This window comes from Hyla sarda, chromosome 4 (genome assembly GCF_029499605.1).
Source record: "Hyla sarda isolate aHylSar1 chromosome 4, aHylSar1.hap1, whole genome shotgun sequence".
NCBI classification, from domain to species: Eukaryota; Metazoa; Chordata; class Amphibia; order Anura; family Hylidae; genus Hyla; species Hyla sarda.
The window spans coordinates 232,836,251-232,862,980 of record NC_079192.1 but is presented as its reverse complement, the minus strand read 5'-3'; the positions used below and the strand labels follow the sequence as shown (position 1 = coordinate 232,862,980).

Genomic DNA, 26,730 nt, shown 5'->3' with positions numbered 1-26,730 from the left:
TGATAGCAATTAAGGTAGATGTGGAGCTTGCCAGAAATAGTCTCACCCCTAATGACCTAAAATTGATGGCATATCAGTTAAAAATTTCTACATACTAAGAATTTGGAAACAATTCCTGTATAATGTAAATTCTAATGCACTCTAATTTTTATATTTTATTTATTGCATTCTGTTTTAAAATATTTCAATACCTTCTACCTTTTTCTTCCAATTATAATCAGGCTTGAAGCAGTTAACCAGTGATCTACTAACCATTACTACTTCCCTTGACAGTGGTGGACATGAGGACAGCGGCTTTCCTTATTACAAATGCCACAATAAGGTATATTTACACTTTTGCCATGTTATACAATATGTTGATTTATTTTTCTTTACTGTAATATGCAAAACATTAGATTTAATGGGTTTAAAGGCATGAGATTATGCATATTCTTAAATTGAGCCAAAAGAGTACAGTGATCCCTCCACTTACAATGGCCTCAACAATAGTTACAACATACTTTGGTCTTTTCTGGACCATTTTAACTTGAAACCAGACTCGACATACAATGCTACAGACAGTCCAGATCTGTGAAACGTGTCAATGGCTGGAAGATCTGACCAATCAGAATGGGCATTTTACTGGTAAAACCCCTGTATTACTGAATTCCTGTCTGGTAGCGCCGCAAACAGTACAGGGTGGTACTACATGTTCTGTACTACTCTTTACCTGTGCCAGGGATAGCAGCACCTTTGGACACCAGGTAAGGGCGGCTCTATTTAACTTTTTTAGGATATTGTGTGTCCTTTCAGGTCCCTGAAGAAGCTCCTGTCCTCTACATAGACAGTGATTTACTGCTCCCAGCAGATCTTTCTTTCTTTTATATGGAAGGACTTTCTTTCTCTATATTATCTACTTTTTATTTTTATTTTATTATTTTTATTTTTTTAATCCCCACTTTTTCCTATTTTTGGATGACATTTTGGAGGCTTCAGAACCAATTACCAGCTTTCCATAGAGTTATTAGGGATGTAAGAAAAAATCGATTTGCGCGATTATCGCGATTTTTTCATTTGGTGATACTGAATCGATTCAAAATATTTTTGAATCGATTCTTTTAGGGATGTGGAATTTGTATCTCCTGCCGCCCGGAACAGCATGTCCATTTGTGGAGCCGGGCAGGCCGGATCTGATGCGGCGGCGCTCTGGGTGTATGGAGCGGGCTCCGACTCGTGCCCGCTCCGTACTCTGCGACCCCCGGCTGATTTCAGTAGCCGGAGGCCGCTGATGCATCACCGCCGCTAGTATCCAGCATACGGTGCTCTGCATTGTGTATGGAGCGGGCTCCGGACTCGTGCCCGCTCCATACTCTGCAGCCCCCGGCTGTTCTCAATAGCCGGGGGCCGCTAATAGCCAGCATGCGGCGATCACCGCGGCTGGCTATTAAAGGAGTACTCCGGCACGCACTTTTCTCGTTTTATCCCGTCCCTGCTGCAAAATAAAAGAAAACGCACTTTCTCTTACCTGCCAACGAGTCCCCGGAGCTCCGGTACAGGTGTTCGGTCCCCGGGCTGTATTCTTCTTACTTCCTGTTAGCCCGGCACGTCACACGGAGCTTCAGCCTATCACCGGCCGCAGCGATGTCCCGCCTCTGCTGGTGATAGGCTGAAGCTCCATGTGACGTGCCGGGCTAACAGAAAGTAAGAAGAATACAGCCCGGGGACCGAACACCTGTACCGGAGTGTACTGGAGCTTCGGGGGCTCGTTGGCAGGTAAGAGAGAGTGCGTTTTCTTTTATTTTGCAGCCCGGACGGGATAAAATGAGAAAAGTGCGCGTTAGACTACTAGATCTATTGCGATCAATTAATGCTCCCAGGTGGGCGATATATCGGGATATATCGTGATGTATCATCACCTAGACGGTATCGCGATATATCGGGATATATCGAATCGCCACACTGGTATCACGATTCGAATCGTATCGCCAAATTATTAGCGATTCACACCCCTAAGAGTTATGGTCTCAACATAAAATGGTTTCAACATACAATGGTCGTCCTGGAACCGATTAAAGGACAACTGTAGTGGTACACTTTTCTATATGCCCGTGCCTCAAAAATAAACAAAATAAACTCATACATACCTTCCTACGAGCCCCTATTGGTCCAGCACAAACCTCACTGTCTGGCATTGCTGACTTCATTCCACTTCCTGGGGATGGGGACGCTGCAGAGCCATCTGCGTATCACCGGCCGTAACGATGTCCCGCCCCGGCCTGTGATAGGCTGAGTCCAGAGCTCCTTACATGACAGTGGGCTCAGCCTATCACAGGCCTGGGCGGGACATCGTTACGGCCGGTGATACGCCGGCTCTGCGGCGTCCCCAGGAAGTGGAATGACGTCTGCACTGCCGGACCGTGAGGCCTGTGTCGGATCAACGGGGGCTCGTAGGAAGGTATGTATGAGTTTATTTTGTTTATTTTTGAGGCCCGGGCATATAGAAAAGTGTACCACTACAGTTGTCCTTTAATATTGTAACTTGAGGCGCCACGGTACTGTGTAACTAATATGTCTTAGGCTGCGTTTCAACCTTTTTTTTTTTATGTGGAAAAACTGCCACTGCAATTTTTGAGCCGAAGCAGGAAGGAGAAGTAAAGGGCCTCTTTCATATTTCCGTCGGGCTCCGCTGTATGGATCACCTTTGGCAATTCCGTCAAAACGATGGGCGTTTAGCGGAGAAAAAAATAGTACATGCACTTTTTTTTTCTCTAGTAAACTACCAGATCCTCAATGGACCCCATGTATGTCAATGGGATCTGTTAGGATTCAGTGGAGTCAGTTGTGTTCTGACTCGTTTTGGTGCAGTTCAAAGGTAGGTCCTTCCTTTAAGATTTCCCATTCCTTTTGAATGCACCCCTGGCCTTGACTTAAAAACTGTAGTGGCAGTTTTCTAACAACTGGCAAGTGGAAACGCAGCCATAGGCCAGGTTTCCACAGATTTTTTTTTTTCTGGCGCTTTTTGAAAAGGTCAGAAGTGGATCAATGAGGAGAGTAAAAGTCCTTCCTTAATTTTTTCCATTCCTTTTTAAAACTTCTGGCTCCTAAACTGCAATACCAGTTTTCAAAAAAAGCCAGAAAAAAACTGCGGAAAACTAGCCTTAAAGGGGTTATTCAGCATTAGGAAAACAGAGCTGATTTTATTATTATTTTTTTTTTTTTAAACTGCATCACATTTATTTGCATTTTTAGGTGTGGTTTTCAATCTCAGTTCCATTGAAGTAAATGAAACCAAGTTGAATTACCACATACAACCTGCGGACAGGAGTGGTGCTGTGTTTTTTTTAAAAGAAATTAGCTCTGTTTTGCTATTGCTGGATGACCCTTTTAACAAAAATATTAGCAGACAATGTACACGTTTCTTAAGGTCACTTTTATTTTAATGGATAGTCATTCTCCATGCATGGGGCTCTTATTTTGTGATTTAATTGGTAGACGATGTCGAGCAAAATTGCGTAATTGTTGAACAGTGATAGCTTTAGGCTGCATGCACATAGGACAAGTATGCTGCAGCTTTTCCACTGAAAATCCACAGTGGAACGTCTGCATAGTTTCTACATTCCACACCAAATTGTATGGATTTTGGTGCAGAAGTAGTACATAGAAAAGAGAATTTAATACTGTATCTCCACTTTTGGAGTTTGCTGCAAATACACAACTTTTGTGCAGGTTTTTCTCCAGCATTTAAAACCTTTTTCTTAAAAACTGGGACTGTAATGTGCTTTGTATTTTATGCACAGAAATTCACAGCTTGCTCATCCCCTATGCATGTAGTCTTAAGCTGCATTCACAATTGGGGCATATGGACCAGCGCCACACCCCATTTATTTCTGTGAAGTTTGTGGAGTCAGATAGGACCGTATCCGTTTTTGTTTCTGGACTGAAAACTCTTGTCTGCTGCAGTTTCAGTCCAGCAACAAAAACTGATACAGGTTAAAAATGACCTGACCGAAATCACTAGCTGACTCTGTCCGGCTCATTGAAATGCATGGGATATGGTGCGGGGATATGGCAGCAACCAATTTTCTAAATCTCCCACCAGGTACGGCTGCTGTATGCCCCATTTGTGATGTGAATGCAGCCTTATGCTAAACATGGAATGCATCACATATCTTATCCCCTAATGTTTTTGTGCACAGCTCTCCATAATAACGTGTTCTTGTTATTTGTTTAGTTTGTTTCGCAGTTGCCAGAAGGATGAGCCATTCTTTGGAAAACTCCATTCCGTATGAAGACTATCTCAGAATGAAAGCCCAGACTATTCCTCCCCACCGAATGAAAGATTTCCTTGATTCACTCAATGGCAAGGGAGCGGAGGAAATGCAACAGTTTGTTCATTCTCCAATTTCTGTATATCAACAAAGAAATCATTACTTCTACATGGACAATTCTGATGTTGCTGGTTCTTTGCTGGAGCTAGCTAGGCCCATTGCTTCTCCCCTGCAGCACTCTGTCAGTTCTGGTGTCCCTCTTGATCAGCATCATATCCCTGTGCATCATGTCCAATTGCGACAGGGCCACAATATTGACATTCAACCAAGCCAATCAAATAAAACACTCCAGCAGCAGGTTGATGGACAGTCTATTTCTGATGGACAAAACTCTAGCGTTGGTACATCTGCTTCTCAAGATCGAAGAGCTTGCTCTTCAGGATTATCTCAGCCAGTTAAAAAAAGAAAATTTGATTTGCCTGTTGAGGACAGTTACACTATTAACCACACACCCTTACAAAACACTCCTGCTACAGTTGTAGCATTGCCATTGCAAAGTCAGCAACAGGCTTACATTCCTCTTCGGCAGGAGCTGCTCACTGTAGATAGTAGTCAGTTGTATGGACTTGTACCTGCCAGTACTTCACCATCAGGACAGTTGCCTAATGTAGAATCTTGGGCAATCTTTTCTGCCCATGCTACCTGTCCCGAATCTCAGACTTTAATAAACACTTCTGTACCACAGGACAGTTGTGGAATAGTTCAAATGGGGGAGATTCCTATGCACACTAGTAGTGTCAAACTAGAAGAGAGTAAAGAGAGCTTTGATGGGAAAAAGAGCATCTGTGACAAAACAGTACATGCTGGTACTTCTGGATTTTCCATGCCATTGTTAAACATGAATGGTAATATTCAAATCCCCTTATCCTTACAAACAAGTGGCCGTGTGTACCAGGCTGCAAAATACTGGGATCAACAAGTACAGGTAATTATTTTGTTAGTTTCTTAATGTATTACAGGACACACTTCCAGAATAACGAACTAAAGTTACTGCTGGTGTTTTGAATGAATACAATGTATTTTTTTTGAATAACTGATTATTTAAAAATTTTACTCTTTTAATAATCCTTCAGTTGATGAGTTTGCTCTAAATAAATGGATAATATGGTGTCCCACTTTTGCCACTCCCCTCCCCCCAACCTTAGCGATGTTCAGCTCCTCTTGAAGAGGTTATCCAAGTTTATAAAAAAAATAAAAAGAAATGATTTAAAAGGCCCCAAATGCACTAAAATAACAATCTGCTGTGCTCATTCCCTGTTCACCCTTTAGTCGGCACTCTGGTGTTACTTAGGAATGGACATCACGACCGCTGTAGCCAATTAGTGGGTTTGGTGGTCATGCTCAGTACTGCTGGCATCAGCATTCAGTGTTGGAACCGTGATGCCAGGAGTAAGAAGCATGACCACCAAGGCCACTGGTCAGGAGTGGGCATTGCATGATTGCTACAGCCAAAGAAACACTGGGGTGCTGACTGAAGGCTTGGATCGGAGAGGGAGTTCATTAAACAGTTTTTTGTGTTACTGCATTTGGGACCTTTTTAAACATTTTCAAAAACAATGATAACCCCTTTTAACAGTTACCAAAGGGAAAATAAGGCATTACATGGTAGCCACTAAAATTAACTTTGGTTTGGCTGGTTATAGAAGTTACAATAGAATATTTGATGCTCCAGCACCTGGTATTTTATGACTGGTATTCTTTGACAAGTGATTTTAAGCAAATTTGTATGGGTGTGTTTACATGTTTAGATTTTAACCCCTTAAGATCTTAGCCCATTTTGGCCTTATGGACACAGCCAGTTTCATTTTTGTATTTTCGATTTTGCCATCTCCCCTTCTAAGAGCCGTAATTCTTTTATCCACAGACCCTTATGAGGGCTTTTATTTTACATGACCAATTGTACTTTGTAATGACCTTTTTCATTTCACCCTAATATGTATGACTCAACCAAAAAATATTATTTTGCGGAGAAATTGAAAAGAAAACCGCAATTCTATAACTCTTGGAGGGTTTAGTTTTTATGCAGTGCACTTTATGGTAAAACTGACATGTTCCCTTAGTTTTGTGTTCAATACTAAAATGATACCTGTGTTTATGCTTTTCTGTTACTGTACTGCTTTTAACCTCTTGGGGACACAGGGCATACAGGTACGCCCTGCATCCCCAGTCCGGTCCCTGGATTTCTGGTCGCTGCTATTCAGTCTGGCGATTTGTGGCGATTCCGGGTCAATCGGGTCTCCGGTGACCCGGAAAAAAAGGGCGATTGGGGCTGTCCTCACACCCTTAGCCAGCAAGAATTAGGTGGCACGGGTGCCACCTCACTATCAAGTGATTAATCGGTCGGAATGACCGACCAATCACTACTCTACTGGGCGGTGATGGGGGCAGCGATCGGGGCAGGCGGAGGTCCCTTACCTGTCTGGAGGTTTGGCGGGGGTCCCCTCAGGAGCGGTGGCGGAGGACTGGAGGCGGTGCGGGTGGCAGGATACAGCAGGAGGTAAGGCCTGTTCACCTCCTGCTGTTGCTTAGCAACAACTACCGGCATGCTGGAAAGGAAATTGTAGTTAAGCAACAGCTAGAGGCACAACTACAACTCCCAGCATGCCCTTTGGTAGTCTTTGCGTGCTGGGGGTTGTAGTTATGCAACAGCTGGAGGCACTTTTTTTTCTATGAAAGTGTGCCTCCAGCTGTTGCATAGCTACAACTCCCAGCATGACCTTTGGCTGTCAACGCATGCTGAGAGTTGTAGTTTTGCAACAGCTGAAGGACACTGGTTGTGAAATGCAGAGTTTGTTAACTCAGTGTTTCGCAACCAGTGTGCCTCCAGCTGTTGCAAATCTACAACTCCCAGCATGCACGGACAGCTAAAGGGCATGCTGGGGTTGTAGTTGTGTACCTGCAGCTGTTGCAAAAATACAACTGCCAGCAAGCACTGAGACTGTACATGCTGGGAGTTGTAGTTTTGCAACAGCTGGAGGCACACTTGTTGCGAAGCACTGAGTTAACCTGTCGGGGACGAAGGGCGTTCAGGCACGCCCTCGCGTCCTGGTACTTAAGAACGGAGAGCGTACCTGTACGCCTGTGGGAATTTCGGCCCCCGGCGGGCGGGTACCGGACCGGGATGACTGCTGATGACTGCATCCCGTGGCAATGCCTAGGGGGGTCATGCCCCCCCCCCATGTCGGCAATCGCTGGCCAATGGGGTCACTGGTGACCCCCATCGCCCAGAAAATAAGTGATCGGAGCTGTCGCAGACAGCTCCGGCCATGCTATCACCTGCCATTGGTCGATCAGGCTGACAACCAATGGCAGTTGGGGGCGGGAGGGTTAAAGTTAACTTTCCCCGCTCTGCCCACCGATCGAAGTTCGGGCAGAGCGGGGGAGAACCGGCTTACCAGAGCGGCATCGGCAGTGGCGACATCAGGAGTGTGGCCAGAAAGTAAGGCGGAGGAGGCTGCAGTGAAGATCGCGGGTAAGTGATCTTTACTGTGGCCTTCTAAAAGTTGCAAAACTACAACTCCCAGCATGCCCAGACAGCCAAAGGCTTTCTGGGCATGCTGGGAGTTGTAGTTTTGCAACATCTGGAGGGCCACAGTTTGGAGAGCACTGGGTAGCACAACTTTCAGCATACACTGACTGTCTGGGCATTCTGGAAGTTGTAGTTTTGCAACATCTGAAGTGGCACAGTTTGGAGACCACTATATGGTGGTCTCCAAACTGTAGCACCCCAGATGTTGCAAAACTACAATTTCTAGCATGCCCAGACAGTCGGGGATTCTGGGCAGTGTAGTTCTGCAATATGTTGCAGAACTACAACTCCCAGCATGCCTGGACAGTCTGGGCATGCTTGGAGTTGGAGTTTTGCAACATCTGGAGGCCACTACTTGGCCATCTCCAAACTGTTCTTCCCCAGTTGCATAACTACAACTCCTAGCATGCCCAGACTGTCCAGGCATGCTGGGAGTTGTAGTTCTGCAACATCTGTAGTTTTGCAACAGCTCAAGGTTTAGCCCCCCCCCCCCCATGTGAATGTACAGGGTACATTCACAAGGGGAGGTTTACAGTGGGTTTCCTTCTACAAGTTTGAGCTGCGGCAAATTTTCTGCTCAATCTCCCAGCAGAAAATTCACTGTGAACTCCCGCCAGTGTGACTGTACCCTAAAAGCACTACACTACACTAACACAAAATAAAAAGTAAAACACTACACATACTTCTACACAGTTACCCCCCCCCCAATAAAAATGAAAAATGTCTCATATGGCAGTGTTTGGTGGAGAGAAGCGCCATCCTTGTAGCCGGTCCGCCCCTATTGCAAAGTCCTAATTTAGGCCTCAAATGCGTGTGGCGCTCTCACACTTCAGAGCCATGTTGTATTTCAAGGAAACAGTTTAGGGCCACATACTGTATAGGGTATTTCCGTACTCAGGAGAAATTGTGTTAACCTTTTAAAGACGCCGGGCGTATGCATACACCCTGCATCCCGAGTCCTTAAGGACGTGGGGCGTATGCATACACCTGTGGGAATTCCGGTCCCTGCCGCTAGCCGGTTGGGGACCGGACCGGGATGCCTGCTGAGACCCCCCCCCCATGTCGCCGAGCGCAGAAAATCGCATGTCAATTCAGACATGCGATTTTCTGCTATTCCGGGCTGATCGGGTCTCTGGTGACCCGATCACCCGGAAAATAGGGATGATCGGAGCTGTCAGTGACAGCCCTGATCATCCTGAGGGATAGGAGCGAGGTCACAGTGCTGCTAACTCCTTCTATCCCCTGCCATTGGTCAGAACTGATTCTGACCAATGGTAGGGCAGGACAGTGGGCTGCCATGGCAACCCCCCGTTCTGCCCAACCCTGGATGTCGAGGGGAACGTGAGGAGAAGATGCCTGGGGACCCCGATCGTCGCTGGAGACTGCTGGATCCTGGCTCAGGTAGGGAAACTACGGTGGAGGGGGTGGGGGGGGGGGGGGAAATGAATGTGACAGTAAAGTGATCTTTACTGTGGCAACCACTAGGAAGGCCAAACTGCAACTCCCAGCATGCCCAGACAGCCAAAGGCTGTCTGGGCATTCTGGGAGTTGTAGTCTTGCAACATCTGGAGGGTCACAGTTTGGAGACCACTGTTACAGTGGTGCCCAAACGGTAGCCCTCCAGATGTTGCCAAACTACAACTCTCAGTATGCCTAAACTGCCCAGGCATGCTGGGAGTTGTAGTTCTGTAGCATCTGTCCCTTCAGATTTTGCAATTTTCATGCCATTTTTGAAAATTGCTGCTCTACTTTGAAGCCCTCTAATTTAAAAAAAAAAAAAAAGCAAAAATATGTCCATTTTATGATGCCAACATAAAGTGGACATATTGTATTTGTGAATAAAAATTTAAATGTATTAGGAATATCCATTTTCCTTACAAGCAGAGAGCTTCAAAGTTAGAAAAATGCCAAATTTTTAACATTTTCATGAAATTTGGGGATTTTTCACCAAAAAAGGATGCAAGTAATGCCGAAAATTTACCACCAAAATAACGTAGAATATGTCACAAAAAAACAGTCTCAGAATCAGAATATTCGGTAAAAGCGTTTTCGAGGTATTAATTCGTAAAGCGACGGTGGTCAGAATTGCGAAAAAGGGTTGTCCTTAAGGTGAAAAAGGGCTGCGTCCTTAAGGGGTTAAACATTTTGGGGGGATTTTTCTCCTTTTACTCCTTATGAAAAGGTAAAGTTGGGGGTCTACACCAGCCTGATAGTGTAAAAAAAATAAGAAAATCTACACTAACATGCTGGTGTAGCCCCATACTTTTCATCTTCCCAAGAGGTAAAAGGAGAAAAACACCCTCAAAATTTGTAACGCAATTTCTCCTGAGTACGTAAATACCCCATATGTGGGCGTAAAGTGCTCTGCGGGTGCACAACATGGCTCAGGAGTGAGAGCGCCATGTACATTTGAGGCCTAAATTGGTGATTTGCACAGGGGAGGCTGATAGTTACAGCAGTTCTGACATGAATGCAAAAAAAATGGAAGTCGGGGGCCATGTGCGTTTACAAAGCCCCCATGGTGCCAGAACAGTGGACCCCCCCCCCCACATGTGACCCTATTTTGGAAACTACACCCCTCATGTAATGTCATAAGGGGTGCAGTGAGCATTTACACCCCACAGGTGTCTGACAGATTTTTGGAACACTGGTCCGTGAAAATGAAAAATTTAATTTTTCATTTGCACAGCCCACTGTTTCAAAGATCTGTCAAACGCCAGTGGGGTGTAAATGCTCACCGCACCCCTTGTTACAACCCTTGAGGGGTGTAGTTTCCAAAATGTGGTCACGTGGGGGGGGGGGGGGTCCACTGTTCTGGCACCATGGGGGCTTTGTAAAAACGCACATGGCCCCAGACTTCCATTCCCACCAAATTCTCTCTTCAAAAGCCCAATGGCGCTCCTTTTCTTCTGAGCATTGTAGTGTGCCCGCAGAGCACTTTACATCCACATATGGGGTATGTTCTTACTCAGAAGAAATGGGGTTACAAATTTTCGGGGGCTTTTTCTCAGATTACCCCTTGTAATAGGAGAAAGTTCATCAATCCCCGGTGGGGTGTTAAAGCTCACTTTACCCGTTGTTACATTCCTTGAGGGGTGTAGTTTCCAAAATAGTATGCTATGTGGTTTTATTTTTTACTATTATGGCATCATGGGGGCTTCCTAAATGCGACATGCCCCCCAAAAACGATTTCAGCAAAATACGCTCTCCAAAAGCCAAATGTCGCTCCTTCCCTTCTGAGCCCTCTAGTGCACCCGCAGAGCATTTTACATGCACATATGAAGTATTTCCTTACTCGAGAGAAATGGGGTTACAAATTTTCAGAAGATTTTTCTCCTTTTACCCCTTGTAAAAATTCAAAAACTGGGTCTACAAGAACAAGAGTGTAAAAAATGAAGATATAGAATTTTCTTCTTCACTTTGCTGCTATTCCTGTGAAACACCTAAAGGGTTAAAACACTTACTGAATGTCATTTTGAATACTTTGAGGGGTGCAGTTTTTATAATGGGGTCATTTATGGGGTATTTCTAACCAGAAGACCCTTCAAATCCACTTCAAACCTGAACTGGTCCATGAAAAATTCAGATTTTGATAATTTTGTGAAAAATTGGAAAATTGCTGCTGAGCTTTGAAGCCCTCTGGTGTCTTCCAAAAGTAAAAACATGTCAACTTTATGATGCCAACATAAAGTAGACATATTGAGGGAGATTTATCAAAACCAGTGCGGAGGAAAACTTGCCCAGTTGCCCATAGCAACCAATCAGCTTGCTTCTTTCATTTTTATGAAGGCCTGTGAAAAATGAAAGAAGCGATCTGATTGGTTGCTATGGGCAACTGGGCAAGTTTTCCTCTGCACAGGTTTTGATAAATCTCCCCCTATGCAGGTTTTGATAAATCTCCCCCATTGTATTTGTGAATCAAAATAGAATTCATTTTGAATATCCATTTTCCTTAAAAGCAGAGAGCTTCAAAATTAGAAAAATGCTACATTTTAAATTTTTTTCACAAAATTTTGGAATTCTTCACCAAGAAATAATGCAAGTATCAACAAAATGTTACCACTAACATAAAGTAAAATATGTCATGAAAAAACTATCTCGGAATCAAAATGAAAGGTAAAAGCAGAGTAATTAATGCTTAAAATGACAGTGGTCAGATGTGCAAAAAATGCTACAGTGAAAATTGGCCTGGTCCTTAATGGGTTAGAGGTGTACTCTGGTGGAAACCCCCCTTTTTTTTTTTTTTTTTTGCCAGAAAGTTAAACAGATGTGTAAATGTCTTCTATTAAAAAATCTTAATCCTTCCATTACTTATTAGCTGGTGAATACTACAGAAGAAATTATTTTCTTTTTGGAACACACAGCTCTCTGCTGAATCACGAGCACAGTGCTCTCTGCTGACATGTCTGTCCATTTTAACCCCTTAAGGACCGGGCGTTTTTCGGTTTTTGCTCTTTCGTTTTTTCCTCCTTACGTTTAAAAAAATCCTAACTTAAACTTTTGCACCTAAAAATCTGTATTATGGCTTATTTTTTGCGCCACCAATTCTACTTTGTGGTGATATCAGTCATTTTACCCAAAAATCTACGGCGAAACGGGAAAAAAAATCATTGTGCGACAAAATTGAAAAAAATACTGCCATTTTGTAAATTTTGGGGGCTTCCGTTTCTACTTAGTGCATTTTTCGTTAAAAATAACACCTTATCTTTATTCTGTAGGTCCATACGGTTAAAATGATACCCTACTTATATAGATTTGCTTTTGTATTACTTCAGAAAAAAATCATAACTACATGCAGGAAAATGTATACGTTTAAAATTGTCACCTTCTGACCCCTATAACTTTTTTTTTTTTTTCCGTGTTCCGGGAGCTATGTGGGTTAATTTTTTGCGCCGTGATCTGAAGTTTTTGTCGGTACCATTTTTGCATTAATCTGTCTTTTTGATTGCTTTTTATTAATCTTTTCATTATATAAAAAGTGACCAAATATACGCTATTTTGGACTTTGGAATTTTTTGGCGCGTACGCCATTGACCGTGCAGTTTAATTAGCGGTATATTTTTTATTTCGGACATTTCCGCACACGGCGATACCACATATGTTTATTTTTGTTTTTATTTACAGTTTTTTTTTTTATTATTGGAAATGCCGGTTGATTCAAACTTTTATTAGGGGAAGGGGTAATTCAAAGGGTTAATGATTTTTTTTTACACTTTTCTTTTGCAATATTATAGCCCCCCATTGCATTTACTGATCTTTAACACTGTTCAATGCATCTCCATAGGGATGCAGTGATCAGTGTTTTCGGCGATAGATTGCTCAAGCCTGGATCTCAGGCTTGAAGCATTCAATCGGCGATAGGACTGCAGGAAGGAAGGTAAGAGACCTTCCTCCTGTAGTACAGCTGTTCGGGATGCCATGATTTCACTGCGGTGATCCCCAAACAGCTCCCTGAGCTAACCGGCACTTTTTACTTTCACTTTTAGCCGCGTGGCTCAGCTTTGAGCGCACGGCTAAAGGGTTAATAGCGCGCGGCACCGCGATCAGTGCCGCGCGCTATTAACGGCGGATCCTGGCTTCACTATGATGCCGGGCCCGCCGTGATATGATGCTGGGTCACCGTGGGACCCCGCGTTATATCACGGGAGCGGGACCAAGGACGTACTCATATGTCCTTGGTCCTTAAGGGGTTAAGAACTGTCCAGAGTAGGAGAAAGTCCCCATGGCAAACATATGCTGTTCTGGACAGTTCCTAAAATGAACAGAGAAGTCAGCACAGAGCACTGTGTTCCAAAAAGAAAAGAATTTCCTCTGTAGTATTCAGCAGCTAATAAGTACTGGAAGGATTACATTTTTTTAATAGAAATAGTTTACAAATCTGTTTAACTTTCTGGCACCAGTTGATATAAAGAAAAAAAAAAAGAAAAAAAAAGTTTTTCACCGGATTACCCCTTTATTATAATAAACTGTCGTCATACAAAGGATAACAGGGTTACTATCATCTGACCGTGAAGGAGGTGAAGAGCCAAATATTCGCTTTGGAGTATTTTGAGAGATATTTTTGCTAGACTAGATTGGTGGTTTTCTTGGAAACCATTATACAGCAATGGCGTAATCTAGTTAAGAAGAGGGCAGGTTCTGTTCCCATTTGGACTTGTGGGGGGGACTGTTGAGACTAAAGTACAAAGAGAATGGGGAAGATTTATAATTGTCTTTGGAAAGTGGGTTAAGTCACTGTGTGTGACATATTTATCATACTATCACAGGGGATTGATAAACTTGGCGCACATAAGCAAAAAACAATAAATCACTTCAGAACACAACTTATGATTCCTCCTCTGCTCTGAGACTTTTCTGCACAAAGTCTCAGTTGCAACTTTTTGTGAGACTTCTTAAAAGTTCTCTACAATTGCAGTTTTGTAAGGGTGCATGCACACCACGTTTTTGTAATACAGTTCCTGTATCAGGTTTTTGATGAAAAACGGATTCCTCAAAACCGGACTAAACTGTATCAAAACGTGTGTACAAATTTTAACCCATATACGGTTGAAAACCGTATACTGTTTGAAAAATGATGTCCGGTTGCATCCGTTTTGTAAGAAAAAAAACGTATACGTTTTTAACTTTTCACTCCATTTTGAATAAAGTTTCACTTGTTTGATTGAAATTCCAAGAAAAAAAAACAGTGTAAAGTAAAAAACCGTATGGTGAAAACCTGATGGAACCGTACACACATACAGTTCTGTACGGTTCCCATTGACTCCCATGTTAAAAAAAAAAAAAAAAAAAAAAAAAAAAAAAGTATACGGTTTAATACAGTTTTTCGCCCGGACCAAGAAACGTGGTAGACTACAGTTTTGGATACGGGTAAAAAAAAACTGGACAAGACCGTATGAGATGCAAAGCGGATTAAACCGGATGATGCGTTTGACATACGGTTTACAATGTTAAGTCAATGCATACGGTTTTCTGTACAGTTCCATATGGTTTTTAACTTGAAACCGTATACGGGAACTGTATAATAAAAAATGTGGTGTGCATGCACCCCCAGGTCTGACCTGTCTTTGACTTACAACATTTTGAAAGGTTTGCAATGTTTTATGCCTATATACGACATTCACACTTCATAAATTTGGGACCACTGCAAAGTGAAAACTGACATTTTCTTAGGTAAGGCTGATTGCTTAGGCGCACATGCGACATTTTGTGCGCTCTGCATAAGCAAAAAAAAGCTCTACTTGCAATGAGATCTCTCTCCTTTCATGTTTCAATAGTATTGTGTAGGGCTTGTTATTCTAAAGTTGTATTTTTTTTTTTTTTTTATGTCGTCTTTTATTTTACTATATAATGTATCGAAAAGAAAAAAGAAACAATTATCTTTGGGTGAAATGGGAAAGTTTGCATACCTTTTGAAAAATTGGTAATATATGTATCATTTTTACAGAAGGCACCTAGTGAGCAGGCAAAACACATTTCATTTATTTCTTACAGGATTTGTGTTCAACTTTAGGTTATCTCAACTTTAGGTTATATCAGAATGGCACAATCAAAAAAATTAACCCCCTTTTGACCTAGCTAATTTTTTATTTTTATCTATTTTATCACATTGTAAGACCCATAACTTTTTTTATTTTTCCACTGAAAAAGTTGAATTAGGACTTATTTTTATTTATTTTTTGTTGAACAAGTTGTACTTTTCATTGGTACACTTTATTTTATCATATAATATATTACGGAGCCATAAAAATATATAAGGATTTGCGCAATATTGTGGAACAATAATTTTTTCAGGATTCATAATATGGTAAATGTGACATGCTATTCATTACTGTTCCCTGCTAAACTAAGTTTATAGAGAGATTTTATTTTTATTTTATTATTATATTTTTTTAATAGCTCTGAAGAAGTAATGACTTGGATGGAACAGCAGGGGATAGGTGTATAAATTAGGGGAGTTAAATAGGGGAGGGGGTTACTGGAGCCCGGAGTTAAAGTGTAGGAGAGAGATTTGTGGTGTGGTTCATAGACCATTGGGAAAGGGGGGGTTACCAGTCTGGTACGAGGGGGGTAGACCGGCAGTATGGAGGGGAAAATAAGTTAATTTTTGGTGTGGGAGAAATATGAATAAGAAAATCATTACATGAAATGTACGGGGTATTAAAGATAGAAAGAAAAGAGTAGCAATCTTTGACAGGATTGTAAAATTTCTTCCCGCTATTGTGTGCCTGGTCGAAACCCATTTAACAAAGGATACCCTGATGCTGTTGAGGAAAAGATGAGTGAAATATTCTTTTTACTCTACTTTTTCAGAATTTTCCTCCGCGGTATCAGTTCTCATACACCAGCAGGTAGATATTCAGATTTATGGACAGATGAAGGATCCCAGGGGCAGATTTGTTTTTTTTGTTAGTATTTATCCGTTATTAAACATCCGTTTTCTGTTTAAAAACGGATGTATAATAATTGATGAAATAACGGGTGCCAACAGCTGAATAATGTCCGTCAAAATAACGGGCATATTCATCCATTAAGACCCACTATAACAGCCATCATGCACGGCCGTTTTAACATCTCTGCCTTCTGACTCCCACAGCCGGGACTACGAGTACTCCCATGATGGAACAGACTTGTTTCCATGATGGGAGTAGTAGTTCCCCGGCTGCGGGAGTCTTCTGGTGGCTGGGGAGGCTACATGGTGATGGGGGTTGTAGTACAGGGGCTGAGGGATTGATCGCACCGGGTCTCACTTCTGAGACCCAATGCGATTAGAAGTTATTAAACGGGAGTTGGCAGCATGCTCCACTCCCCTGCGATGTACGATGTTTATAGATATTCCCCCAGCAGCACATTTATATATGCCCCCCCCCCCCCGCAGTGCTATCATAAGCTCCCGGCAGCGCTATGAATGAAAAGTATTCTACTGCAGTGCATCTGGCCGGCGCGATGCGCTACTGAAAGAATACTTGTCATTCATAGCGCTGCAGAAGCATTTGATTATAGAAGCGCTGTGGGGGCCAGACATATGGATATATGTCTGACCCCTGCAGTGCATCTATGTACAGATGCCGCTGCAGCGCTATGAATGACAAGTATTCTTTCACTAGTGCATCGCGCCGGCCAGATTCACTCCTGTAGAATACTTTTTATTCATAGTGCTGCCGGGGGCTCATGATAGCACTGCGGGGGGAACATATATAAATGCGCAATGGGGGGGGGGGGGGGGACATATATAAATGCGCTGTGGGGAGGCAAGATATATAGAAGCGCTGTGGGGGCTGGACGTATACCCCCTCCAGTGGTTCTATATATCTTTCCCTACCGCAGTGCTTCAATTTGAAAACCCCGCCGGGAGCCCTGAGTTGCCGGTTCAGGGCTCCTGGCGGGGAATTTTAGAATGAAAGTAAATACATCGTACATCGCAGGGGAGCGCAGCTTGCCGCCCGCTCCCCTGTTTAATAACTTCTGATAGCCTCGGGTCTCAGAAGTGAGACCCGGTGCGATCAATCCTTCAGCCCCTGTACTACAACTCCCATCATGAACAGAGTCTGTTCCATGATGGGGGTTGTAGTACAAACACTAATGTTGCCTCTCCAGCCACCGGCAGACTCCTGCAGCTGGGGAATTACTACTCCTATCATGGAAACAAGTCTGTTCCATGATGGGGGGTAGTAGTATTCCCTCAGCACTGCAGGAGTCTGCTGATGTCACCTCTTCTGAGCATTCTCAGAAGTAATAGCTGATAATCAAAAAATCCCATAGACTTGAGTGTGATTTTGTAACAGACGTTTAACATCCTTTTTTTAGAACTTTTCTATAGGACGTTTATAACGGATCTTTTAACGGATGAATTTTATAGTGTGAAAGGGGCCTTAAATGGGAAGGGATAGAAACCATTCTGGCATTCCTGTTTATCCGTCCGTCCTTCTCCATAGAGGTTTTGCAGAGGTTGGTGGAGTTTATAGGGGATAAGCAATACAGTGACATCTTTATATCAGGGGACTTAAATTCAGTGTTAGATAAAGAGAAAGATTGGCAGGGTAGGAACCTAGGGGCAGGCACAACTAAGCTGCACAAATGGTGTCAGGAGATTGAGGGGAGGGATAAATGGCGTGGTTTAAATTCAAATAAGGTTTGTGTTTTCTTGTTTTAATAAAACTCACAAGACAGCGTCAAGGATTGACCTGATGCTGGCTAATGAAATGGCAGTTGAGCACAAAAAATGAGTTATGAAGCAGGGTGCATATCGGATCATGCATTAATGGTTTGTTATATTAGGAACAGCCCTTCAAAGGGGAAGGTTCGTAATATGGTTATTAACCCTTATTGGTTAAATATTTCGAAAGTCACTCAAGGAGTGAATGAGGAAATTATAAATTTTTGAGGTGTGAATAAAGGTTCCACTAGTATCCACATGGTGTTGGATTCACTAAAAGCATTTTTGAGAGGCACTTTTCTTAAACATATTGCCCACTTTAAAGTTAATGAATCCTTGGTGATGGGGGGTCTTTTCCCAACAATGGCAGAAGCCAATATTATTTTGATTCTGGGAAAAAAAGGCAAGGTAAGGACCGACCAATTTCTTTCTTGAATACGGACTGCAAGATTTTTGCGAAGGTCTTTGCAAGACATATTCAAAGAGTTATCACTTCAGTTATCAGTGAGAAACAGAGGTTTTATACCAGGGAGGAACCTATATGGGAATGTTCAGACAACATTTTTGAATATACAGAGGAAAGGTGAGGGACCCTGCTCCATCCTGTCATTGGACACTAATAAAGCATTCGACAGGGTGGAGTGGGAATCCCTCATCAACGTTATGGATGCAATGAATTTTGGGGACTTTATCATCAATGGCATTAAGACTCTCTACCGAAGCCCTAGTGCAAGAATCGTTGTTAATGGATCCACATCTGCAAGTTTCTTATTATACAGAGGAACACATCAGGGCTGTCTCCTGTCCCCTTCCTTGTTTTCTTTAGTAATAGAACCACTAGCGCATATTATCAGATCCTCTAACTTTTTTGACGGGTTTGGTGTGAAGGGTACATACATGGAAGTCTTTAGTTAATAAGATCAAATGGTATGAATTAATCTATTAGAATAAAAAGGGTGGTCCTGCGATTAGGAAAGCTTGGGAGAAGTGGGAACAATAATAATAAAATAAAGAAAGAAAACTTTTACCAGACTGGTAAAGGGTGATTGAGGGAGGGGGGAGGCGAGGTTGGGTTTGGGAAAAATAAATGAGATGTTGTTTTTATGAATGTATGTAATACTTTTTTTGTGATTTAAAAAAAAAAAAGTGACATGCTATCCTTATTCCATGGGTCAGTACGATTCTGATGATGCCAAACTTTTTAATAAAAAAATTTAAATAAAAATAAATTTGAAAACTTGAAAAAATAAGTTTGTTCAGTGCCATGTTCTGACCCCTATAAATTTCTTATTTTTCCACCTACGGTGGGCTGTAGTTTTTAACAGTACCATTCATGTGTGTGTGTGTGTGTGTGTATAATATATATATATTATGTATATAAATATATATATATATATTATGTATATATATATATATATATATATATATATATATATATATATATTATGTATATAAATATATATATATATATATATGACTTTTTTTTTTATTACATTTTTTGTGGGACCTGATGTGACCAAAAATCTGCAATTTTGGTACCGTATATACTCGAATATAAGCTGAGTTTTTCAGCACGATTTTTTCGTGCTGAAAACACCCCCCTCGGTTTATACTCGAGTGAACTCTCCACCCGCAGTGGTCTTCAACCTGCGGACCTCCAGAGGTTTCAAAACTACAACTCCCAGCAAGCCCGGGCAGCCATCGGCTGTCCGGGCTTGCTGGGAGTTGTAGTTTTGAAACCTCCGGAGGTCCGCAGGTTGAAGACCACTGCGGCCTTCGACATCATCCAGCCCCCTCTCACCCCCCTTTTAGTTCTGTACAGTACTCACCTCCGCTCGGCGCTGGTCCGGTCCTGCAGGACTGTCCGGAGAGAAGGTGGTCCGGTGGGATAGTGGTTCCGGGCTGCTATCTTCACCGGGGAGGCCTCTTCTAAGCGCTTCGGGCCCGGCCTCAGAATAGTCACGTTGCCTTGACAACGACGCAGATGTTAGTTCATTGCCAACGTACTTCTGCGTCATTGTCAAGGCAACGCCTCTATTCCGGGCCGGAAGCGCGGAGAAGAGGCGCCCCCGGTGAAGATAGCAGCCCGGAACCACTATCCCACCGGACCACCTCCTCTCCGGACAGCCCTGCAGGACCGGACCAGCGCCGAGCAGAGGTGAGTACTGTAAAGAACTAAAGGGGGTGAGAGGGGGCTGGATGATGTCGAAGGCCGCAGTGGTCTTCAACCTGCGGACCTCCGGAGGTTTCAAAACTACAACTCCCAGCAAGCCCGGACAGCCGATGGCTGCCCGGGCTTGCTGGGAGTTGTAGTTTTGAAACCTCTGGAGGTCCGCAGGTTGAAGACCACTGAGTGCGGATGATAAGAGGATGATGAAGGGGGGGTGTGGGATGATGACAAGAGGATGATGAAGGGGGGGTGTGGGATGATGAAGGGGGGTGTGTGGGATGATTACAAGGGGATGATGAAGGGGGGTGGGGATGATGACAAGGGGATGATGAAGGGGGATGTGTGGGATGATGAAAAGGGGATGATGAAGGGGGGATGTGTGGGATGATGACAAGGGGATGATGACAGGTGATGATGATGAGGGTCTGGATGATGACAGGCGGTGATGATGATGAGGATGTTAATGACGGGTCTGGATGATGACGGGGGGATGATGTATTTCCCACCCTAGGAATTTGATTGCCTTTATGCCTTACACTGTGCAAGATGAGGAACATCATAATTTAATTGTTTGGATAATTAAGCACGCAGCAATACAAAATAATTTTTATATATTTTTTTTTACAGTGTTTTGTTTTAAAAATGGTAAAAGAAGGATCACTTCTATTAGGGGAGGGATTTTTTTTTTATATTTTCAAATTTTTTTTTTTTACTGTTTTTTAATTAGCAGATGTCAGCTGCTGATAGCAACAGGCATCTGATACCAGTTATGACACAGACCTGACCCATAACATACGGGTACGTCATAGTTCGGGAAGGGGTTAAACATAACAAATAAAAGATTAAATGAGCCCTGTTCATATGACTTAGTATCACGTTATCCTCCAAAATTTCAAAAGGGGCATTGTTTGATTTTTTGCAAACATTGGTGTTTTAAACTTTGCAAATAAACTTTGTTAATGCTTTATGAAAAAGTCTGTGAACAGCCACTTGACAGGAGTTGGAAGCCAAATTATGTATGGTTCTAAAGTTATTTCAGTGCTGCTACCACTTAAAAATATTTAATATTTAAATTTTTTCCCTCTTTTCTAGCCCCAAGGCATGCAATGCTCACCATCTGAACCACAGTTGCGGTTACAAAATAATACTGACTTTTTATCCACTCTTAAACCAGAAGAAGGAGCTTTGTTTTGGAAGACTTGGGCACAGATAAAGAATGCTGAAACTCAAAAAGAATCGGAGAACAAACCATCGTGGTTAGGAAGTATGAATGACTATTATTTTGGCAACCTATTTCTGTAGTAGTTATTCATAGTGATGTCATAATGTTGAAACAAATGAATGATTAGTACAACATATGCTGCAAAGTAAACAAATTGATAATCCATTGTATGTCCACACTAATCAGATTTAGTCTTATGTAAAGTGTATATCTTTTCAGGTGACTTTTCAAAATAAGTTGTAGTGTGTGTGTGTATACATATCTGAGAACTGTGATTTTGCAGACTGCAGGCCTGTAATTGTTAGTTATTGCAAAAGCTAAGCTCCAGAGTGGATAGATACTAGCTGCTATGATGTCTACCATACATAGCAGACAGAGTAGAGGAAATCCTGCTCTGTCTTCTCTCTGCAGCACACCGTCAGGAGCAGCAGCATGTAGGACATTGTATACAAGTAATGAGCAGTATAGCTGTGAATGCTACTTTTGGTTAAGACAGTATAGAGCCAGCAGTATGTATCTTTGTCATTGTCTCTTTCAGTGCTTCAATTATTTTACATGTTTTGTGTTTAAATTTGCCAGACCAGCCCAGATAGTGGTAAACTAGGAAGTGAGTACAATAAAGAAAAGTCACTTACAGTGTGATAAGTAGACAGGTGGTGGTACATCATAGAATAGTTGTAGCAGCAGTTGATGTTCAGTTAAAGAAACACTCCAGCAAAAACATGTATGAATATACCCATAATGTGGTTGTGCAACACTGCATCAGTTACACCCATTCATGGTTTGTTTCCAGGTATGTAGTTAGCACCATTGAAGCAAATAAGGCTGGGCTACAATACTACACACAACCTGTGGAATGGTGTGGCACTATGCAGCCACTTGGCTGCTGGACCTAAGAATACGCTAATACTTTCTGTTCTGTAAAGATCACTTTCCAACAGGTTCCTCCTTATTACAGACAAGATTACAGTGTAAATTGCCACTGGTTTATAGATAGCACAATAGCTGATATCCATGGTCCTTGCTGTAAAACATGTCTAAATTCTGTTAAAAACAGCTCAGGCAAGATGGCACATAATGCACAAAAAAAAATTGAAAAAAAAAAAAAAAAAAACTGATTTAACCCTTTAAGACCAAGCCCATTTTAACTTTGAGGACCAGGCTAATCTTATTTTTGCGTTTTCGTTTTTTCCTCCTCGCCTTCTAAAATCCATAACTTTTATATTTCCATCTACAGACCCATATAAGGGCTTGTTTTTTTGGGTGACCAATTGAACTTTGTAATGGAACCTCTCATTTTACCATAAAATGTACGGCGAACACCCCCCCCCCCCAAAAAAAAATTTGAAAAAAATGAAAACCACATTTGCACATTTTGGAGGGTTTTGTTTTCACACTGTACACTTTACGGTAAAAATTACGTGTTCTTTATTCTGTGGGTCAATACGATTAAAATGATACCCATGGCTAGATACTTTTATATTATATTTTATAGTACCGCTTAAAAAAAATCTAAAACTTTTTGTACAAAATCAGTAATCTAAAATCACTCTATTTTGACCACCTATAACTTTTTCATTTTTCCATATATAGAGCGGAATGAGGGCTAATTTTTTCTGTACTGTCATCTGTACTTTTTATCGATACCACATTTGCATATATAAAACTTTTAGATAATATTTTATTAATTTTTTTTGTTAATAAAATGTGACAAAGCATCATTTTAGTACTTTTTAATTTTTTTAGTTTACGCCATTCACCATACGGGATCATTAACATTATATTTCTCTATCGGCTCCAATGGGGGACACAGACCGTGGGTGTATGCTGCTGTCTCTAGGAGGTGTGACACTATGGCAACCAAAAAGTCGGCTCCTCCCAGCAGGATATACCCGCCTCCAGGCCCTGAGCTAATCAGTTTTAGCTTAGTGTCTAAGGAGGTAGACATGGTCTAGAGTTCTCTCCAGACCAGGTCTTATGTTTTATTATTTTCCTGGATTTAGGGAATGTGTTAGTTTTTTATTCCATTTTCTTTCCTGTTTTCAGGTGGGGACTCGAACTGTGGCTCACTGTTTCCCCATTGCGAGTAAGGGGGCACATACATTGCGTATATGCGCTGTTCACCCCCTCTCGCCAACGGTCAGCGCCTGGGGTTGTACCTCATGGGTCCGGGTCCCCCTATCTCCCTACTCGCCTCGCTCGCACATGGTAGCCCGGCGTGATGCAGGTAACTAGAGCTGGCTGAAGACTTCATAGAGAAGACTTCATGAGCTAAGTTCTTCAACTGAGGGGAGTATTTCCCCCTTTTAGGTGTGGACTTGCAACCTCTGGAGACCCCTAGTTTTTGGCCCACTCTTTATTTTTTTCCTGGGCAACCCCTTCATTGTGGTCTGGGGGCTTATTCAAGAGGGACTAGCAACCCTCTCTTAGTTTCAGGTTGGGGGACATATGCAGTGGTGTGAAACTGTATTCAGGCACCATGGCCAGTTCCCTCCCTCAGCAGCTGCGGCTGCCGACTTTCACTTGCGAGTGCCGGCTTCAGTCTAGCCGCATCTCGCGCCTTTCTCTCCTCCCGTCGGCAGCGTGTAATAGCTGCCGACGGAGTTTTCACCGCTCTCTTCCCATTGCGTACGCACACGCGACCGCATATGGGAGAGCGCGCGCCATTATCTCGGCCACATGTTCTCAGCCGTGGGCTCTGATAAGCCCCGCCCACCTGCGAGCCGCGGCTGCGAATTTCGCTCTTTGTTAATGTGCAGCTTCGGCTGCATATTGCTGTCTCGGCAGCGGAGGCTGCCGGCAGTGTGTTCGCCCGCCATTATCGGCCACATGTACTGCGGGCCCTGTACGGAGCTAAGTCTTAACTCCGCCCACCCCTGGCCGGCGTGGATTCCTCAGAGGAACCCGTTTGTTCTACCTACACTCTACTTCCCCAGACCCCCCCTGTGAAGGGCTCCAGGGATCCTCCCTACTCCGGCACTCCACAGGGTCCCGCTCTCCCTCTATATAATGGCGCTCTTGCAGCGTCATAAGGGTGTTTCATCTGACTCATCCCCCAAGTCTCCTGGCAGGCACAGGCGCTCCCCTCACAGGCATCGCCCTGTTACTCCAGCTGGTAGCAAGCGTCGCTCCCCTAGAGGACGCTTCTATGGTCGCTGTTCTGGTTCCCCAGATCCGCGTACCAGGTCAGTTTCTCCCTCTTCCAGGGCCACCTCACACGTTCCCATTCACCTCGAGAACTTCTGGTTGAAGTTTCCGATTAGGCCTCTGATTCAGAGGACCGCATGGATATGTTGGACATGGTGCACTCATTGGCTTCGACCATAGGAGACACCTTCCATCTAGAGGACCCAGGTACTTCGGATGTGGCTCCAGAAGTTACCTTTCATTGTGCCCGACCTCTTCCAGGGCTACCTCACCTTGTTCCCATTCACCTGGAGAACTTATGGATGATGTTTCTGCTTCGGCCTCCGACTCAGAGGACCGCACAGATATGTCTGATGTGGTGTACTCATTGGTTTCGGCCATAAGAGACCCCTTCCAGTTAAAAGGACACAGGAACTTCGAATGTAGCTCCAGAAGTCTCCTTTCTTCGTACCCGACCGTCACTCAAGACTTTCAGCTCTCTCTCAAGCGCGGTATTCCCTCGCCAAGGACCTCATTGCTCGGTGGACCTCCTCTCCAACTGTGGATCTACCGGTCTCCTGCCTCTCTAAGGCGACTGTCCTGCTGTTGACTGATACGGCTGCCTTTCAGGATCCAGCGGACAAAAAAGGTGGGGACTTTGGCAAAATTTGCCTTTTAGACAGCAGGTTCCTTCTTTCTTCCTGCTTTTGCTTCTGCCTGGGTGTCTCATGCCCTTTCAGTATGGTCTCCCAACTTCGCCAGGTAGTATTCGGGATTCCTCCGGAGGATCTATCTGAACTAGCTCTCCGATGCTCCTCAGCCGGAGTTTTTTTCTGTGTTCTGCTCCCATGCGCAGCCGCTGTGCTACCTGTGCCACAGGCTACCTGGTAGCCCTCTGTCGCTCCATGTGACTTATAGCCTGAATGCCGACACAGCCTTCAAGAAGGGAGGCGACGGGCGGTAAGAGTTCCTTATACCTCTGGATAAGGCTCGCAGAACTACTTTCCATCGGAAGTCCTCCTCCTTCCCGTCCTGCAGACCTTTGGTTCCAACAAAGGGTCCAGCCTGTCACCTTCACAGGTAGAGAGCTCCCCCCTTCCGGACCCATCCCACCCATAGGCCTTCTTCGGCCTGAAGGGTCGCCCCACCCACCGACCTTTTCTTGGGTGGTTTGGTCGCCTCTTACTCATCCGGGATGCCTTGACCACGAACATTCAGGATCCCTTGGTCAGGGACGTGGTAGTCAACAGATACAGGATCGAATTTGCTTCCCTTCCTTGGGATTGTCTTTTTCTTTCCTGGACCCTCTGGTTCCCCTTTCTAGCGAAGGCAGTTCGGGGCGCGCTCCAGCTCTTTTTTTTTATCCAGGGCATAATTGTTCCGGTTCCTTCAAGGGAAAGTTCTCGAGGTTTATTCCAACCTCTTTGTGGTCCCCAAGGAAAGCGTTTCTGTTCGCCCAATCTTGGTTTTCGAGTATCTCAGCCAGCATCCTCTGCTTTCCCATTCCGAATGGAGTCTCTCCATTCGGTGCTGGCATCCATGGTTCAAGGGGAGTTTTCGCTCCTCGGTGGACATCAAAGATACCTGCCTCCACGTATCATTGTTTCCCGGTCATCAGCGGTACCTCCGCTTTGCAGTTCCGGACGGTCATTTCCTTTTGTGGCTCTCCATTTCGGTCTGGCCACTTCTCCGCGGACTCTTTCCAAGTCCTAGCGCCTGTGATAGCCCTTTAATACGGATATCAGTTCTTTCCGTGATCCCTGACTTGGACGACCTCCTGATCAGAGCTCCAGCCAGGGCCCAGATCCTGGAGAGTCTTGGTCTCAACCTACAGTCCTTGTCTCACTTTGGTTGGACGGTCTATCGGGACAAGTCCAACCACTCTCCTGGGGCTCCAGTTCGACACTGCCTCTGCCCGCTTTAGACTCCACCGAACAATCGTCCGTCTCTCTTATCTAGAGCCCGGTGACTTTGGCACCCTGCTCCAGTTTTCCATTCGCTTTTGCATGGATGTCCTGGGTCGGTTGGTGGAGGCCGTGCCATTCGCCCTGCTGATTCTCTTTGGTGGGACAGGTCTCCATTGCCTCTCGACAGTCTTGTCAGTCCCTTCTATGGTGGCTTCGTTTTCCCTCTGATTTTTCAGGGGCGTTCCTTCCTACCCCTCCCTGCCTGTCTGTCAGGCTGGGGAGGTGTTTTCAGGGTATGGGGCCTTGGTCCCCCAAG

At 43.7% G+C, this 26,730-nt stretch overlaps 1 protein-coding gene across 4 annotated transcripts in view; it reads left to right on the top strand.

Annotated features, from left to right (window-relative positions):
* The window catches only part of LOC130369044 (transcriptional regulator QRICH1-like), a 90,535-nt gene that overhangs the window by 35,998 nt on the left and 27,807 nt on the right, over positions 1-26,730 (top strand). For 2 of the 4 annotated variants that reach the window (XM_056573729.1, XM_056573728.1), the window contains exons 2-4: positions 274-322; positions 4,211-5,232; positions 21,252-21,423. In XM_056573729.1, coding sequence (XP_056429704.1) covers positions 4,234-5,232; positions 21,252-21,423 — 1,171 coding nt within the window. In that variant the 5' untranslated portion in view covers positions 274-322; positions 4,211-4,233. Of the gene's footprint in view, positions 1-221; positions 323-4,210; positions 5,233-21,251; positions 21,424-26,730 lie in introns of all 4 variants that reach the window. The other 2 variants (XM_056573727.1, XM_056573726.1) reach the window with 1 other exon arrangement.